The 15208-nt window shown below is 41.6% G+C and overlaps 1 protein-coding gene across 1 annotated transcript in view; it reads left to right on the top strand.

Annotated features, from left to right (window-relative positions):
• The window catches only part of Kpnb1 (karyopherin subunit beta 1), a 33156-nt gene extending 22211 nt beyond the window's left edge, over positions 1 to 10945 (top strand). The window contains exons 13-22 of the mRNA XM_048367242.1: positions 586 to 733; positions 1003 to 1074; positions 3385 to 3529; positions 5498 to 5580; positions 6153 to 6260; positions 6592 to 6735; positions 6858 to 6963; positions 7422 to 7536; positions 8335 to 8496; positions 9864 to 10945. Coding sequence (XP_048223199.1) covers positions 586 to 733; positions 1003 to 1074; positions 3385 to 3529; positions 5498 to 5580; positions 6153 to 6260; positions 6592 to 6735; positions 6858 to 6963; positions 7422 to 7536; positions 8335 to 8496; position 9864 — 1084 coding nt within the window. The 3' untranslated portion in view covers positions 9865 to 10945. The remainder of the gene's footprint in view (positions 1 to 585; positions 734 to 1002; positions 1075 to 3384; positions 3530 to 5497; positions 5581 to 6152; positions 6261 to 6591; positions 6736 to 6857; positions 6964 to 7421; positions 7537 to 8334; positions 8497 to 9863) is intronic.
• The last annotated feature ends 4263 nt before the right edge of the window (positions 10946 to 15208 follow it).

The raw sequence follows: 15208 nt of genomic DNA, 5'->3' as shown, positions 1-15208 counted from the left end.
TATACCTAAAGCCATGAGTAAACAGGAAAAGGCTGAGAATAAAATCTTAACTGTTCAGAATTATCTACAAAGACATTTCTTGGCCAGGTGCTGGTGGCCCACACTTGTAATCATAGCTACTTAGGAGGCAAAGATCTGAGAATCCAGATTCAAAGACTGCCAAGACAGGATGTCAGTGATCTCTTCAATTAACCACAAAAAAGCCAGAAGTGGAGCTGCAGCTCAAGTAGTAGAGTGCTAGCTTTGAGCAAAATGGCTCTGTGACAGCACCCAGGCCCTGAGTTCAAGCCCTAGGAGCAGCACAAAAATGATTTTCTTGCTGGTGTATGAAGAAAATTGGTGTGTTTCCGTTGGTTATTTAGGCAACTTCTGGAATTGTCTGTTTGTGTTCCTTACCATTTCTAGCCAATTTTTCAGAAAGGGCCGTTTAAATGTTTTAACTGTATCCAGAGACCATATTAAACAATATTGGCATAAAATAATTGACTTTGTTTTTTTAAATATATGTCACCCAATTCTACCTAGTAAACTACATCTGTCTAGTTTTCTCTCAGACTGAAAGTTTTTACCATATGTTCCTTACAGACCTGATGGACACCAGAACAACCTGAGGAGTTCTGCATATGAATCTCTCATGGAAATAGTGAAAAACAGTGCCAAGGATTGTTACCCTGCAGTTCAAAAAACAACTTTGGTCATCATGGAACGACTACAGCAGGTGCTTCAGATGGAGGTAAGACTTGAGGTGCTACTGGCCGTGGGGAAAGGAAATAGTACTGACACCAAGCTGTTTCCAAGACTGTTGTCATGAGACCCTAGGCTCAAATCTTAGCACCAAGAAAACATAAAACCAACACAGCTTTAACATTTGCATTGTCACTGATGACTCATAATTCAATTCCCTCTCCTAATTATCATTAGTAAGATTATTTAATGGTCCTAGCAACCCCATCAAAAGTGAAAGATACTCATTTAGAAAATGTTTTCTTCTTTTCCTTATAGTCACATATCCAGAGCACATCAGATAGGATCCAGTTCAATGACCTTCAGTCTTTACTCTGCGCAACTCTTCAGGTATGATGGTACCTTCGCTTTTCTCAGCTCCAAGAAGGGAGTAAGTCAGTATGACAAGCTCATGTTCTCATGGAGCTTGAAAATGGTATAGATGATGCTGATTTGACACTATTCTCAGAAGATCTGTGGTGTTTTGTTTTTTGTTGTTTTTTTTCCTCCTGGGGCTTGAACTCAGGGCCCGGCCACTGTCCCGTAGCTTGTTTTGCTCAGGGCTAGCACTCTCCCACTTGAGCCACAGTGCCACTTCCAGCTTTTTCTGTTCATGTGGTACTAAGGAATCGAACCCAGAGCTTCATGCATGTTAGTCATGCACTCTACCAATAAGCCACATTCCCAGTCCTGTGACTAATTTGAAGAGTAATTTCCCACCATTCTTTCCTGTTCAGAATGATCAAGTTTATGTTATGTACAGTGGAAGGAATGAAATGCCTCATTGTATGATGTTATCTCCCAACTCTATGGCTGTAGGTTATTGAGCTAGGAGGGGTGTGTGTGTGTGTGTGCACACACACTCACTAGAGTTCATCTTTTTTTGGTCTACCGCTTGTGAGTCACACCTGGTTTCAACCTTTTGTTCATTAATTGGAGATAAGAACTTCAGCTGAGTGCTTGTAATCCTAGCTACTGTATGTAGTCTGATGTGTGGGGATCAAAGTTTGAAACTAGATTGTACAGGAGACACTTTATGTTCAATTAATTGCTCCCCCCAAAATGGAAGTGTAGCTATGTTCTCAAAGTAGCAGAGGACTAGTCTTGAGCAGAAAAAGCCCAGGCCCTGATTCGTGCTGCACAACTGACCAAAATAAAGCGAGAGACGAAGCTTTCAGATACATCTGCCCAGGCTGGCTTTACACTAAGATCCTCAGATCTCAGCCTCCTGATTAGCTGTGATTATAATAGAGGTGAGCCACTGGCACCCAGCCAAGCTAATGGTAGCTTTGTTTTTCCAAGCTTAGAAAATTAGATACAGTTCTCAGCTATGGTTTATTCAGTTAAAAATATCTGGAGATATGGTCTGGGAATATGGCCTAGTGGTAGAGTGGCTTGCCTCGAATATATGAAGCCCAGGGTTCGATTCCTCAGCACCACATATGTAGGAAAAGCCAGAAGGAGTACTATGTGGCTCAAGTGGTAGAATGCCTTCTTTGAGCAAAAGGAAGCCAGGGACAGTGCTCAGGCCCTGAGTTCAAGCCCTAGGACTTGCAAAATAAAAAATCTGAAGATGCATCTCAGTGGTCTACATTTGCTTAGTATGCACAAAGCTATATACTTGACTTGTGGGGCAATACAGCATACAAGGTTAAGTTTCTACCATCTTTTGAAATATTTCCTGTTGAAGCTTTGTCATCATTACATAATTTATAGTGCTTTGTGTTTTATGATAGTCTTTTTCTCTCAATGAGATTCCGAAGACTAAATTTTCTTTGTTCGTGTGAGAAGGGGCTGAGGAAGCTATTTTTCAACCAGAGAAAAGGAAAACCCTACAACTGTCTGAAGCTTACGTGAATAACTGCATTCTAGTATTCACTGACACTAAACTACCTTTTAAACTCCATTTTCTTTTTGTTCCATTTTAAATCATACTGTTAGATCTTTCCATTCCCCTCAGACAGCATGTAGGAAAGATTCAGTGACATTAGATGAAACAAAAGACGAGGACAATTTAAGTATATATGGAAGAAGCCAGGATAACTTGATGTTCTCAAGGCCATATCTTGACCATCTGTTATAAGTGGGTTAAAATGTGGGAAATGTTTACTTTTTGTTAGGAACTCCTAAAATGACTGGTGTGAATGTGTGCATGTATATGTGTAGTGGGGCTTGAACTCAGCCCTGGCACTGCACTTGTCCTGTAACATTCTCGTTCATGGCTACCACTGTTCCACTTAAGCTAGAGATGCACTTCAAGATTTTGGTGGTTAATTGGAGATAAGATTCTCAAGGATTTTTCTGCCCAGGCTAGATTCGAACTTTGATCCTCTGGTCTCAGCTGAGTTGCTAGGATTTAACAGGGTGTGAGCCACTGGCATTGGTCAGTCTTTTAAGTTGGAATAATTTAACTTATTAACACTGTCAGACATAAATGAAATACAGAGAAATTACTTCATGTGTAGATTGAGAAACAAGATAATTAAGATGAATCGTTACAGATGACTTGTGCTGTCAAAGTTCTTGAGTACACAAAGTGTATTTTGCCTTTCCAAAAGAAAAATCCAGGGTCTTGGTTGATTTCAAAGAGAAAAAAAGATGTAGAGCTCTGATGAGAAGGGTTTGGAGTTAACAGATCCCAAATTCTTCTTCATTTCACAGAATGTTCTCCGGAAAGTACAGCACCAAGATGCTTTGCAGATTTCTGATGTGGTCATGGCCTCCCTGTTGAGGATGTTCCAAAGCACAGCCGGGTCTGGGGTAGTGCAAGAGGATGCCCTGATGGCAGTCAGCACCCTGGTGGAAGGTTCGTGAACACTGACGAGGCAGGCGGGGGCTGTTTTCACACTGCAAGGAAGAACATTTGCTTTTCATATGGCATTAGTCAGTCATAGTTGTATTGAACCAAAGTATAAATTATTTAACTGCTTGTTGTCATCTTCCTTAAAAGTAAATAGGGAGGGGCTGGGGATATGGCCTAGTGGCAAAAGTGCTTGCCTCATATACATGAGGCCCTGGGTTCAATTCCCCAGCACCACATATACAGAAAATGGCCAGAAGGGGCGCTGTGGCTCAAGTGGCAGAGTGCTGGCCTTGAGCAAAAAGAAGCCAGGGACAGTGCTCAGGCCCTGAGTCCAAGCCCCAGGACTGGCAAAAAAAAAAAAAAAAAAGGAAATAGGGAACCAATTTGCAACTATCAGAGGGGCGCTATTTTTTTAGGGGAGAACTATCGGATTTCTTGTTCCCTTTGAAAATCATGTAGCTGTTGAGGGTGGAAGCAAAATTTTTTTTTATTTATTTATTTAATTTAGGGCAGTACTGGAGCTTGGACTCGGGTCCTGAGCATTGTCCCTGTCTTCTTTTTTCCTCAAGGCTAGCATTCTACCACTTGAGCCATAGCGCCACTTCTGTCCATTTTCTATATATGTGGTCCTTGGGAGTCGAACCCAGGGCTTCATGTATATGAGGCAAGCATTCTTGCTACTAGGCCATATTCCCAGCCCCTACTTTTTCGTTTTTTCCACTTAACAGACCAGAACAGGCTTTAATCACTGCTGCAGAGAGACTCCATAGGTCAGTGTAACAAAGAGCTGGGTGAGGGGAGCATTTTTGTTATTTCTTGTTTTAATTGTTATTGTTTTGCCAGTCCTGTGGCTTGAACTCAGGGCCTGGGCACTGTTCCTGAGCTTGTTTTGCTCAAGGTTAGCACTCTACCTCTTGAGCCACAGTGCCAATTCCAGCTTTTTCTGTTTAAATGATACTGAGGAATCGAACCCAGGGCTTCATGCATGTGAAGCAAGCACTCTCCCACTAAGCAACATTCCCAGCCTAAATTCAATCCCTAGGACCAGCACAAGTGCACACATACACACATGCACATCACATTTTAGAACTCTAAAATGCTTCTTTGGGGGTGTCTTGTAAGTTTTACTAAGGATCATTCTCCTGAGGACCAGATATATTTCTGGCATAAAAAGTATATGTTCAGGGGCTGGGAGTGTGGCTTAGTGGTAGAGTGCTTGCCTAGCATACATGAAGCCCTGGGTTCCATTCCTCAGCACCACATAAACAGAAAGGGCTGGAAGTGGTGCTGTAGCTTAAGTGATAGATTGCCAGCCTTGAGCAAAAGAAGTTCAGGGACAGTGCCCAGGCCCTGAGTTCAAGAGCTCCAGAACTGGCTAAAACAAACCCAGAATATCCTCCTCTGGTCTTAATGTGTGTCAGTCTGTGCCTAGAGTCCTGTATAATTTATCATGTCCCAAAGTATTTTAGGTTTAGCTTCTGCATATGAAAAAAATGTATGTTCACTTGGAGTGGCTGCTTCCCTTTGTTTTAAGGATACTAGTTGAATCTAGATCCAGATCCTTACTTATGGTCAAATGCTATACTACTGAGCTTGTCGCACTCTTGACAGAATAGCTTAGGCTGGCGGATAGATGATATATATAATCAGGTAAGAGGAGTGTTATGGACTGGCTGCTTTTTTTTTTTTTTTTTTTTTTTTGGTGGCCAGTTTTAGGGCTTGAACTCAGGGCTTCTTTGCTCACGACTAGCACTCTACCACTTGAGTCACAGCTCATTGTTTTAGCTTCTGTTGTGTGCAGCATTAATATTCTCTCTGGCATGAAAATTATGCCCTCCCCCCAGTTAGAAACTTGGCCTCGGTGACAACCTTTGCAATGAAAACATTAACTTATAACTCCACACAGCCTATTGACAAGTGAATATATTTTGGAGTCAGGTTGCTGTCAGCTAATAGTTTGTTTTATTACAGTGTTGGGTAGTGAGTTCCTCAAGTACATGGAGGCCTTTAAACCCTTCCTGGGTATTGGATTGAAAAATTATGCTGAGTACCAGGTAAGGATTTGCTTTTCAGAATAATACCTTTGGTTTTTGTGTGGAGTTTTTTGTTTTTTTGTGTGTGCTGGTCGTCAAATCTGGTACCTTGGATGTGCTAGGAAAGCCTTTTTCCACTGAGATACATCCCCAGTCCTCAAAATAATATATTTTTATTTATACCTGATAGTGTAATGCAGACAGAATCAGCTTCCTTTATCCTAGGTATTCAGTGCTTGAGTGCCTGATTTGGAGTAGTCCATGAAAAACCATGATATTGGATCCACCTGATAGGGGAAGGATGATTATTTGCCTGGATAGACAGCTGCCAAGTTGCTCCATCAGCATTCTAAAGAGCAAAGCTGTTTTTCATAAATCACTCTTTTCAACCACCATCCATGGTGGATATCTCAGATAATCGTAGTTCCCTCTTGCCAGATTGCTTGTTATATTTAGTCACAGTGAAGAGGTGGTCTTTGATTCTAGACTCAAATGAGAGTGACCAGTGATTAAGTTAAAAAATAATAATGTAATACCTTGTACAGACAGCCTTTTCATACAGTTTGAGAGATTATTTTTTTGATTCATTGCAGGTTTGTTTGGCAGCTGTGGGATTAGTAGGAGACTTGTGCCGTGCTCTACAATCTAACATTTTACCTTTCTGTGATGAGGTAATGCAGCTACTACTGGAGAACTTGGGGGTAAGTTGTCTGCACATAATCTATTTAACTAGTCATTGAACTATCAGTTGGAAAGAAATCTGAGCATTAGAGCTCTGACAGGAAGCTGTAAGTTCCAAGAACACTGGCTGTGAGCTTATGGAGAAGGGAATTGTTTTGTTTTCAGATGATTCTAAAGATTGCAGTGTTAATGAAAAGAATGTGTACTGTGTTTAGGAGAAAAAAACAGTGGCATATAAAGGAAAAGTACATGCAGTCTGTGTCCATCAATAACTAACATAATTTTTTGTGTATTGGACCAAATAACTTGTTAATTTACTTTTTTTGTTTCCCCTCCCCCCACCCTTATCAGAATGAGAATGTCCACAGGTCTGTGAAGCCACAGATTCTGTCTGTGTTTGGCGATATCGCCCTTGCTATTGGTGGAGAGTTTAAAAAATATCTAGAAGTTGTATTGAATACTCTTCAGCAAGCTTCCCAAGCCCAGGTGGACAAGGTAAGCTTGAAGTTATCCTGATAAACTGTGAGTCCATCTCTTACTGGAGCAGAGGGACTGTTTTCATGCCTCTCATTAAAGGTGATCTTCATAATGGAAATTCTGTTCTTTGTCTCTTCCAGTCAGACTTTGACATGGTGGATTATCTGAACGAGCTCAGAGAAGGCTGCTTGGAAGCTTACACCGGAATTGTCCAGGGATTGAAAGGAGATCAGGAGAACGTACACCGTTGAGTATACAGCTTACAGCCTAGCTCCCTTGGAGACAGGCTTTGTCTTACCTCCAGTAGCCAGCTTATTGGAGAACTAGCAACTACTACTTGGGGAAATAGGGAACAGTTTGAGGCCTTGAAGAGTGCTCTGGGGAGGCTGTATATAGGCTTTACTATTTCTACCCTCCTTCCTCTGCTCCTGCTGTTTTGTCTTATGTGTACATTACCTCTTTGTCGTTAGGGCACAGATGAAAAGTTCTATTTGTGTCTTTTATATTTCTTCTGCTTATAAAAATCATTGAGTCTTCTGTAGACTTGGAGAAAGACATCCTAATCTGAGGCAGAATTAATTTGGTATCACTATGTTGCTGGTTATTCATCTTAGAACTCAATTGATAGAGTAGAATAATTGCAATATTGAAAGGAAATCTGGCCCTGCCACATACAGTACAATTCATCAAATTTTCTCTTATAGCGGACGTAATGCTGGTACAACCCAGAGTAGAATTTATTCTGTCTTTTATCGACCATATTGCTGGAGATGAGGATCATACAGATGGAGTAGTAGCCTGTGCTGCTGGGCTGATAGGGTAAGTTACTTGGGGTTTCGGTAGCTGAATGGGTTCTCTTAGAAAGTGAGAACTAGGAAGCTGAGGATATGGCCTAATGGCAAGAGTGCTTGCCTCGTATACATGAAGTCCTGGGTTTGATTCCCAAGTACCACATATATATAGAAAACAGACAGAAGTGGCGCTGTGGCTCAAGTGACAGAGCTAGCCTTGAGCAAAAAGAAGCCAGGGACAGTGCTCAGGCCCTGAGTTCAAGGCCCAGGACTGGCCAAAAGAAAATTAGAACTATGCAAGAAAGAACCTTGAGAATAATGTGAATCATAGCATTCTACTTCTTCCACTTCTTTGGCATAAAGATTGTTCTTTGTTTTTGTGCCAATCCTGGGACTTGAACTCAGGGCCTTGGGCACTATTGTTAAGCTTTTTGCTCAAGGCTAGCGCTCTACCACTTGAGGCACAACTCCATTTCCAGCTTTATGTTGTTTAATTGAAGATGAGGTTCACAAACATTCCTGTTCAGGCTGTCTCTAAACTGCTATCCTCAAATCACAGCCTCCTGAGTAACTACAATTACAGGCATGAGCACTGTAACCTGGCATCTAGTTCTGAATTTTATTGAGTATTAACTATTAACTTTGGGCAGATCATCTTACTACTTTAGATAGATCTAGTAAATCTCTAAAATTTATTCAGTTTAAAGAAGTAGGTGAAGGTTAAGAAACCTACAAGTAGCTCAGCACTAGTTTGGTGGGCTCAAAACTTGGTGCTGTTCTGGGCTCATTTTGGTGGGTGGGGTGCTTTTTTTTTTTTTTTACACAGAGATTTATGTACAGCATTTGGAAAGGATGTACTGAAACTAGTAGAAGCTAGGCCAATGATCCATGAACTGTTAACTGAAGGACGAAGATCGAAGACTAACAAAGCAAAAACCCTTGCTACATGGGCAACAAAAGAACTGAGGAAACTAAAGAACCAAGCTTGGTAAGATCTTATCTTCACGTCCTCTTATCTTAAGCTTTCTTAGGGGGGGTATGGTTTTTTGTAGGCTGTTTGACAAGGGCTGCCTTCAGTCTGTTTGGGTTGTTGGGGGGGGTTATAGGGCTTGAACTCAACACCTGGGTGTACTGCTCTAGGCTAGTATTCTACCACTTGAGCCATAGTCCACTTCTAGCTTTTTGGTGATTAATTGGAGATAAGTCTCATGGAGTTTTCCTGCCAGGCTGGTTTTGAATTGATCCTCAAATCTCAGCCTCCTGAGTAGCTCAGAGAGGCATGAGCCAGCCAACCTGTCTTTCCTTGAGCCAAATATTTGTTTCCTCATGATGATAAAATTTAATCTCTAAAATTTTTGCACACACCCCACACACCCATCTTTTATAAAATCATGGATAAAGGCATTTTCCATAATTTGGACGGGGGATGGGGGGCGTTGCTGGTCATGGGGCTTGAACTCAGGGCTTGAGGTGCTGTGTCTGAGCTGTTTTGCTCAAGACTAGCATTATACCACTTGAGCCACAGCTCTACTTCCAGCTTTTTTGAGATGAGTCTCACAGAGTTTCCTGCCCAGGCTCACTTAGAATTGAAATCCTCAGGTCTCAGCCTCCTGAATAACTAGGACTCTAGGCATGAGATTCCAGTATCCAGCTATTTCTTCTCTTATGCCCTCTTTCTTGGGGCTGGGATCTAATACAGGGAGGGCCTTGCAGCTAGCTGCTAAGCAGATGGTCTACCACTGAATTGTAGCCCTAGCCCTTTATTACATTGTTTTGCTGAGCTGCACAGAATATTATGTCAGAGTGTCTTAACTCCTGCTTTGGAATGTTTTTCTCCTCAACTATTCAGCAAACTGTATCACACAAATCTTTGTGAGATCAGATGCTTTGAAATTTATCTTCTTACACTAAGAAGGGTTGACTTCTTTCTCTAAATTGCTTAGGAACACTTTTGCCACTGGGCAACTCCTTCATTTTCCTATCTATATCTCTGATGTTGATGTTAGAACAGGTAGATAACACATGGGAAGTGGTGTGGGAGGGTTGAGAAGCTATCAGATCCTATTCAGACCTAGAAACACTTGGTTGTAGAAATTGGAGATATTTAGGGAATGTGGCCTAGTGGTAGAGTGCCTGCCTAGCATACATGAAGCCCTGGATTCGATTCCTCAGTACCACATACGCAGAAAAGGCCAGAAGTGGCGCTGTGGCTCAAGTGGTAGAGTGCTAGAAAAGTACCCAAGCCCTGAGTTGAAGCCCAGGACTGGCAAACTAAATAGGTAAAAATAAAAGCAAAGAAATTGGAGATATTTGAACTCTAGCAAGACTGATTTTTTTTCTTTCATCTGTTTTTAGATCTGTTACCATTGGGATGATAACCTGAGACCCCCACTGGAAATCTCCAATCTTTTGAAAAACCCGGAAGTGAGGAGTGTGCACGGATGCTGAATGTTTGGGAATGAGAGGATGAGTGAGTGAGGCTTAAACACCACATTGAAAATCCTGCCGCAGCCACAGCCGCCAACAGCAGAGCTGTTAGTGAGCTAAGTAAGCACTGACTTCGTAAAGACCATAACATCGGCCATCTTGGAAAAGAGAGAAACGATGGATTTACTTGCTTATTAAAAAACAAAAGAGCTGTCTCTTCCCAGGGGTTGCTAGAACTAGCTTTCTGTCTTTGGTGCCGAATGGAATGACTGGTTTGGGAGAGGAGGAGGGACTGGGTTCAGCTGTGGTGCTTTGTTGTAAAAGGCAGCCTGGCCTTTGCTACTGAGGAGAAAGATGGAGCCTGGGTTTTGAGCCCCCTTCGCTGTACCTTTGCCATTTGGTACTACTACATATGTACCGGCTAGAAGGAGGGTAAGGGATTTTTACAGTCTGAGAATGAGTGTGTGTGAGTGAGGCGGTATCCACATTCTCAACTTCAAGTCATTGCAGTTTCTTTTTCCCAGAAAACAAGGGGTTGGATGTTGCATTTCATGAAACTAACTGAAGTTCTGTCTACTGATGCAGCACAAGAGATGTTTTAAAAAAAAAAAAAAAAAAAGGAAAGACGTTCTTTAGGTTTTTTTTTTTTTTCTTTTTTAAACTAGGGAAAACACTGACGAATGGTCAGAGCTCCTATCCTGATCTTTTCATCAAGGCGCCTTTCCTGATAACATGGTTCAACTGTGAATGTAGAAGGGGGGGAGGGGGGAGAACAAAAACTCTGGAGTTAGAGGATATAGAAAAATAAAAGTACGATTGTTACAAATAAAGATGCAGACTTCAAAGATGAAAATATAGCCACAACCCAAACCCAAATTTAAATTCTCAAAAATTGGCAGCAACAAAAGCAAAGCTCTCTCCTGACCTGTATCGTGGCAGTTCGAACACCCCCAGAAAATTGTGCCAAAGAGTTTTAGAAAACAAATGTACAATAAAATACACACACACACACGAAAAAAAAACTTCAGGTAACTTTGGATTGCAAATGAAGATAAATTTAATGTTCAAACAATCTGATAAAATAACCATTTGGAAACTGCTTGGCCTTCTGTTCTCTTATTTGGTTATAATGTGATATTGGTCTCTTGCTGCACTTCAACTAACCAACAAGACAAGTAAAAAAAAAATGTGTGTGTGTGTGTATAAGTGCACACACACACATTAGTACTCAATGAAAATGGCACTTGAAAAGGGTTATATTTTTCCACTGAAGTTGAATATTAATAAAATGGTGTCAAATATTCCCCTTGTTGCACACTTTAGTATTTTTAAAGTGTGATATACTCTGATTACCATAATCAGAATTATTTTCTCTTTTTCAAGGGAACAGGACACCCTTAATCTTAAAAATCTCAGCAATAAGACAGGATGTCAGTGAGCTTCGATTCCCTTTTGGTTTTTGCAGTTAGTAGGTGTCTGCTGGCATTTTGAGTATGTTGCTTTCCAAAACACCAAGGAAGTTTTTTCATTGCTTCCTGGTAGAGGATTAAAAACAAGACTCTTATTCCCATTTCCATTGTAGCAAAAGATACCCACTTAGCTTTTCTCAGTTTCTTTTGTATCTTCACCTTTCTATCCAAGCCTTCCATTTGTAAGTGGGATTGGCTCGGTTTTGCCTATCCATGCAGCGGCATTTCTAATAGCTCTTGTTACAGGGTATCAGATATTGTGCCTTTTGGTGCCAGGTTCAAAGTCAAGTGCCGATCTATGAACCAGTGTACAAAAAAAAAAAAAAATCAGGTGTTTGAAGGAGAGATGCTCCATTGTGTATAGCAAACTCACACCAGCTCCTAAGCTCTAAAGAGTCCTGATCCTCTAATGCCTTGTTTCCATTTTAGTTGTTCCTTGCAGGAAAGGATGCTTTACTAACCATTCCTGATATTAGATAGGGTTGGGCTTAGGGAGGGGCAGAAATGTTGGGGAAAGAAAAAAAAAATCTGATCATTCCTCAGTGCTACCCATTTCTGTCCTGTGTGGGCTGCTTAGCTAGACAGCAGGAGAATAAAGTACACCGAGAACCATAATGAAAACAAAACCTTCCGTGTGTTTTGTCATGTTTCGTTCCAGGGAAGCAGTTGATGAGTGCTGTTATTAATGCTTTCTCTCAGATGCATTCAATGATGGATGGAGAGGAGGAAATGGGCAGGTTGGATTATGGTCTTGGTGCCTTGCAGTTATTCTGCACTGGTTATGCATTTAGTCCTCCTCTTTTCTAGTTCTCCTTAGTTAGCGGGTTTTCCTAGTCTAGGTATTTGTTGTCGGTTGTGCCACCTAAGACAATTGGATGCAAAATACATTCTGTCCACTCACTGTCTGAGCCTTCCCCACCCCTAAGTCTTGGCACATTCCTTCAAGAATGTAGTTACCGTCTGTTTGGGAAGATGTCAGTGCAAATGTGAAGAAAATAGGCATCAAACTACACTTGGTTTGCCACAAGTGGCAGCTGCCTATATCAATTAAATTTGTTAATTTTGCTTTTCATTTTTAGCTGTCAGAGACAACTGTAATATTGCCCTAGGGACTTGTGGAGAAAGGGAGGGGAATTGTTCAGTGTAGTGTTTGAACTTTCAGAACCAAGCAATCTATTTACTCTTACTATTTAAGAAGTGTATTAGTCCAACTTTAAGAAAAGTCCAAACTCCATCAGCTTTTGATAGCATCTTGGTTTTTGAAACATCTTCAATCTGTAATTGGCATTCAGAATGCCGTTGGCATGCCAGTCTGTAATGGCATTAAAGACCTGTTAAAACACTTGAGCCCAACTTTATTAACCAAAACTGATACCACCACCTTTATCTTCTAAATAAAGTCCGCTTTATTTTTATTTTCAACATTTTGCTTCATTTTCTTTTTCCAGATGGTGTCACCTCCGTGGAGGTGAAGTGAGTGACTTGAAAGAAGCCAGCATGTGTGATGATGGGGGAAAGTGTGTTTGTGTGGTTGCACAGGTGGGTGGGTGGGGACACTCAAGTGCTGTAGCAATGTGAAGTAAATGGAAATGCGCCCCTCTGTGAGGCAGGGAGAAAGTACCACATGGAAGAGGCTTCCTGTGGAGGTGAGTAGAGATGGCTGCCTATCATGTATATTTTTCATGCTAATGGTCTGGTATCACGTGCTTATTCTAAAAGAAGCTGCTTTTTACATAGTTTGTGGTGTTCATTTCATTCCTCTTCCCAGAAATTTGGAGGAATAAAACCCACTAGCTGGGAATGTGGCTTAGCGGTAGAGTGCTTGCCTAGCATGTGTGAAGCCCTGGGTTCAATTCCTCAGTACCATGTAAACAAAAAGCTGGAAGTGGCACTGTGGCTCAAGGTAGAGTGCCAGCCTTGAGCAAAAGAAGCTTGGACAGTGCCCAGGCCCTGAGTTCAAGCCCCAGGACTGGCAAGAAATAAGCTGGGACCTGAAGTTGTATCTTCAGGCCAGTTGATGGGAATGCTCTTTATGTTGAAACAAGTAAAATAAGACCCCAACCTTAATTGTCCCAACAGCCTCTATGTAGCCTTTGACCTTTTCTGACCTCAGAAAACCATGTTCACTCCTGTCCTTGTATGCCTATACTTCTGCTTTTATGTTGCAGGATCATGAGACAAATAGAAAATAAGATTAAGAGAAATTTAGTGTAATATTTTATCTGACCAACTTTGGGGATTATTGGGATACTGGATAACTTGAAATTTGGTTAGAACATGAGCAACAACTGTTGAGAACATTTTTCTCTCTTTGTCAGTCATGGGGTTTGAACCCAGGGCCTGGGTACTGTCTATGAAGCTCTGTGCTCAAGGCTAGTACTCTACCACTTAGAGCTACAGCTCTACTTCAGTTTTCTGGTGGTTTATTGAAGACTCCTACCCAGGCTGGTTTCAAACAGAGATGCTGAGATCTCAGCCTCCTGAGTAGCTAAGATTACAGATGAGGCACCAGCACCCGGCTAACATTTTTCTACCATAGCGTTCTCCTTGATACACATCATCAGTTCAGACTGCTCCCAAGAAAATGCTTTTACCAGGTTGACCCACCACAATATGCAATATGCATATTCCCCCAATTAACACTAACAGTGAAAATGTTACTATTCCACTTGGCCTCACCAAGAATCTTTAATTAACCGCGACATATAAAGTAATAAGGACTTGTTACATTCTATCTTGTCACAACCATTTTGACTTTTACTGATAAGAAAGGTGAGGCAGAACAATGGATTCGTCAGACCAAGGGCTTAGCAACACAAAACACCTGGTGATCTACCATTGCGCAGTGCATCCAATTCTGACTCTTTTACCTGTTTAATTGGAGTTTCAAGTTGATTGGGGGCGGGGGGGGGGATCCTCAGATCTCAGCTTTCTGAGTAGCTAGGGACTATAAGCATGAGTCAGTCACTGGTAACTATTTTAAGCTTGTATTTTCCCACTATAATTCTCCCATAATGCAGTGACATTGGCTGTCTTGTGCTTAGCCTCTATACCAGCTTAGGGCAGGGCTTGATACATGGTAGGCCTTCCTTCACTTTTCAGTGGCATCATTACCTTTGAAAGGAGGAAGACCAGGGCCTCTTACTGCTTCCCTTCATGTGCTGGGAAACCCGAATAGTCTTAACCCCGGGTTAATTGGAAAGATGGGAACAGGATTTGTCAGTTATTTAGATGGTGTTCGTTTTATGCATGTATTTGCCTGAGTACCTTGCATAGAGCAATAAATTGAATCTTCGGTCACGTAATGAAAGCACCAATTTTGTCCTGTTTTACAGATGAGGAAAGGGAAGCACACGGTTAAGAGCCTTGCCTGAAGTCATTGCTGCTGGCAAGTGCTGGCCTTGCAGGCTGTGCCTGTTGTGCAGGCTGTGTGTGTGCACCAGGGCTCTGGAAGCCTACAGTTATCAGGGAACCCTGGGCAAAGGGTTTTTGTAATTCAAAAGCAAAGCCATTTTTTCAATTTTATGAGGATAATAGGGCATCTTTGGCAGCTGCCAAAATGTATGGCTAGGGTTCTGTGTGTGTGTGTGTGTGTGTGTGTGTGTGTGTGTGTGTGTGTGTGTGTGTGTGTGTGTGTGATTTGAGTTTAAATTCGGGGACTCACACTAGGCTTTTCTTGCTCTTGACTGACTACCACTTGAGCCACACCTCCAGTCTAGCATTTTGCTGGTTAATTGAAGATGGAATCTCTCAGACTTTCTACCCAGGCTGGCTGAACTGCAACCCTGAGTACCTAGGGTTATA

The sequence above is a fragment of the Perognathus longimembris genome, chromosome 17 (genome assembly GCF_023159225.1).
Source record: "Perognathus longimembris pacificus isolate PPM17 chromosome 17, ASM2315922v1, whole genome shotgun sequence".
Classification (NCBI taxonomy): Eukaryota; Metazoa; Chordata; class Mammalia; order Rodentia; family Heteromyidae; genus Perognathus; species Perognathus longimembris.
The sequence above is the reverse complement of the archived record's forward strand: the minus strand, read 5'-3'. Positions and strand labels throughout refer to the sequence as shown.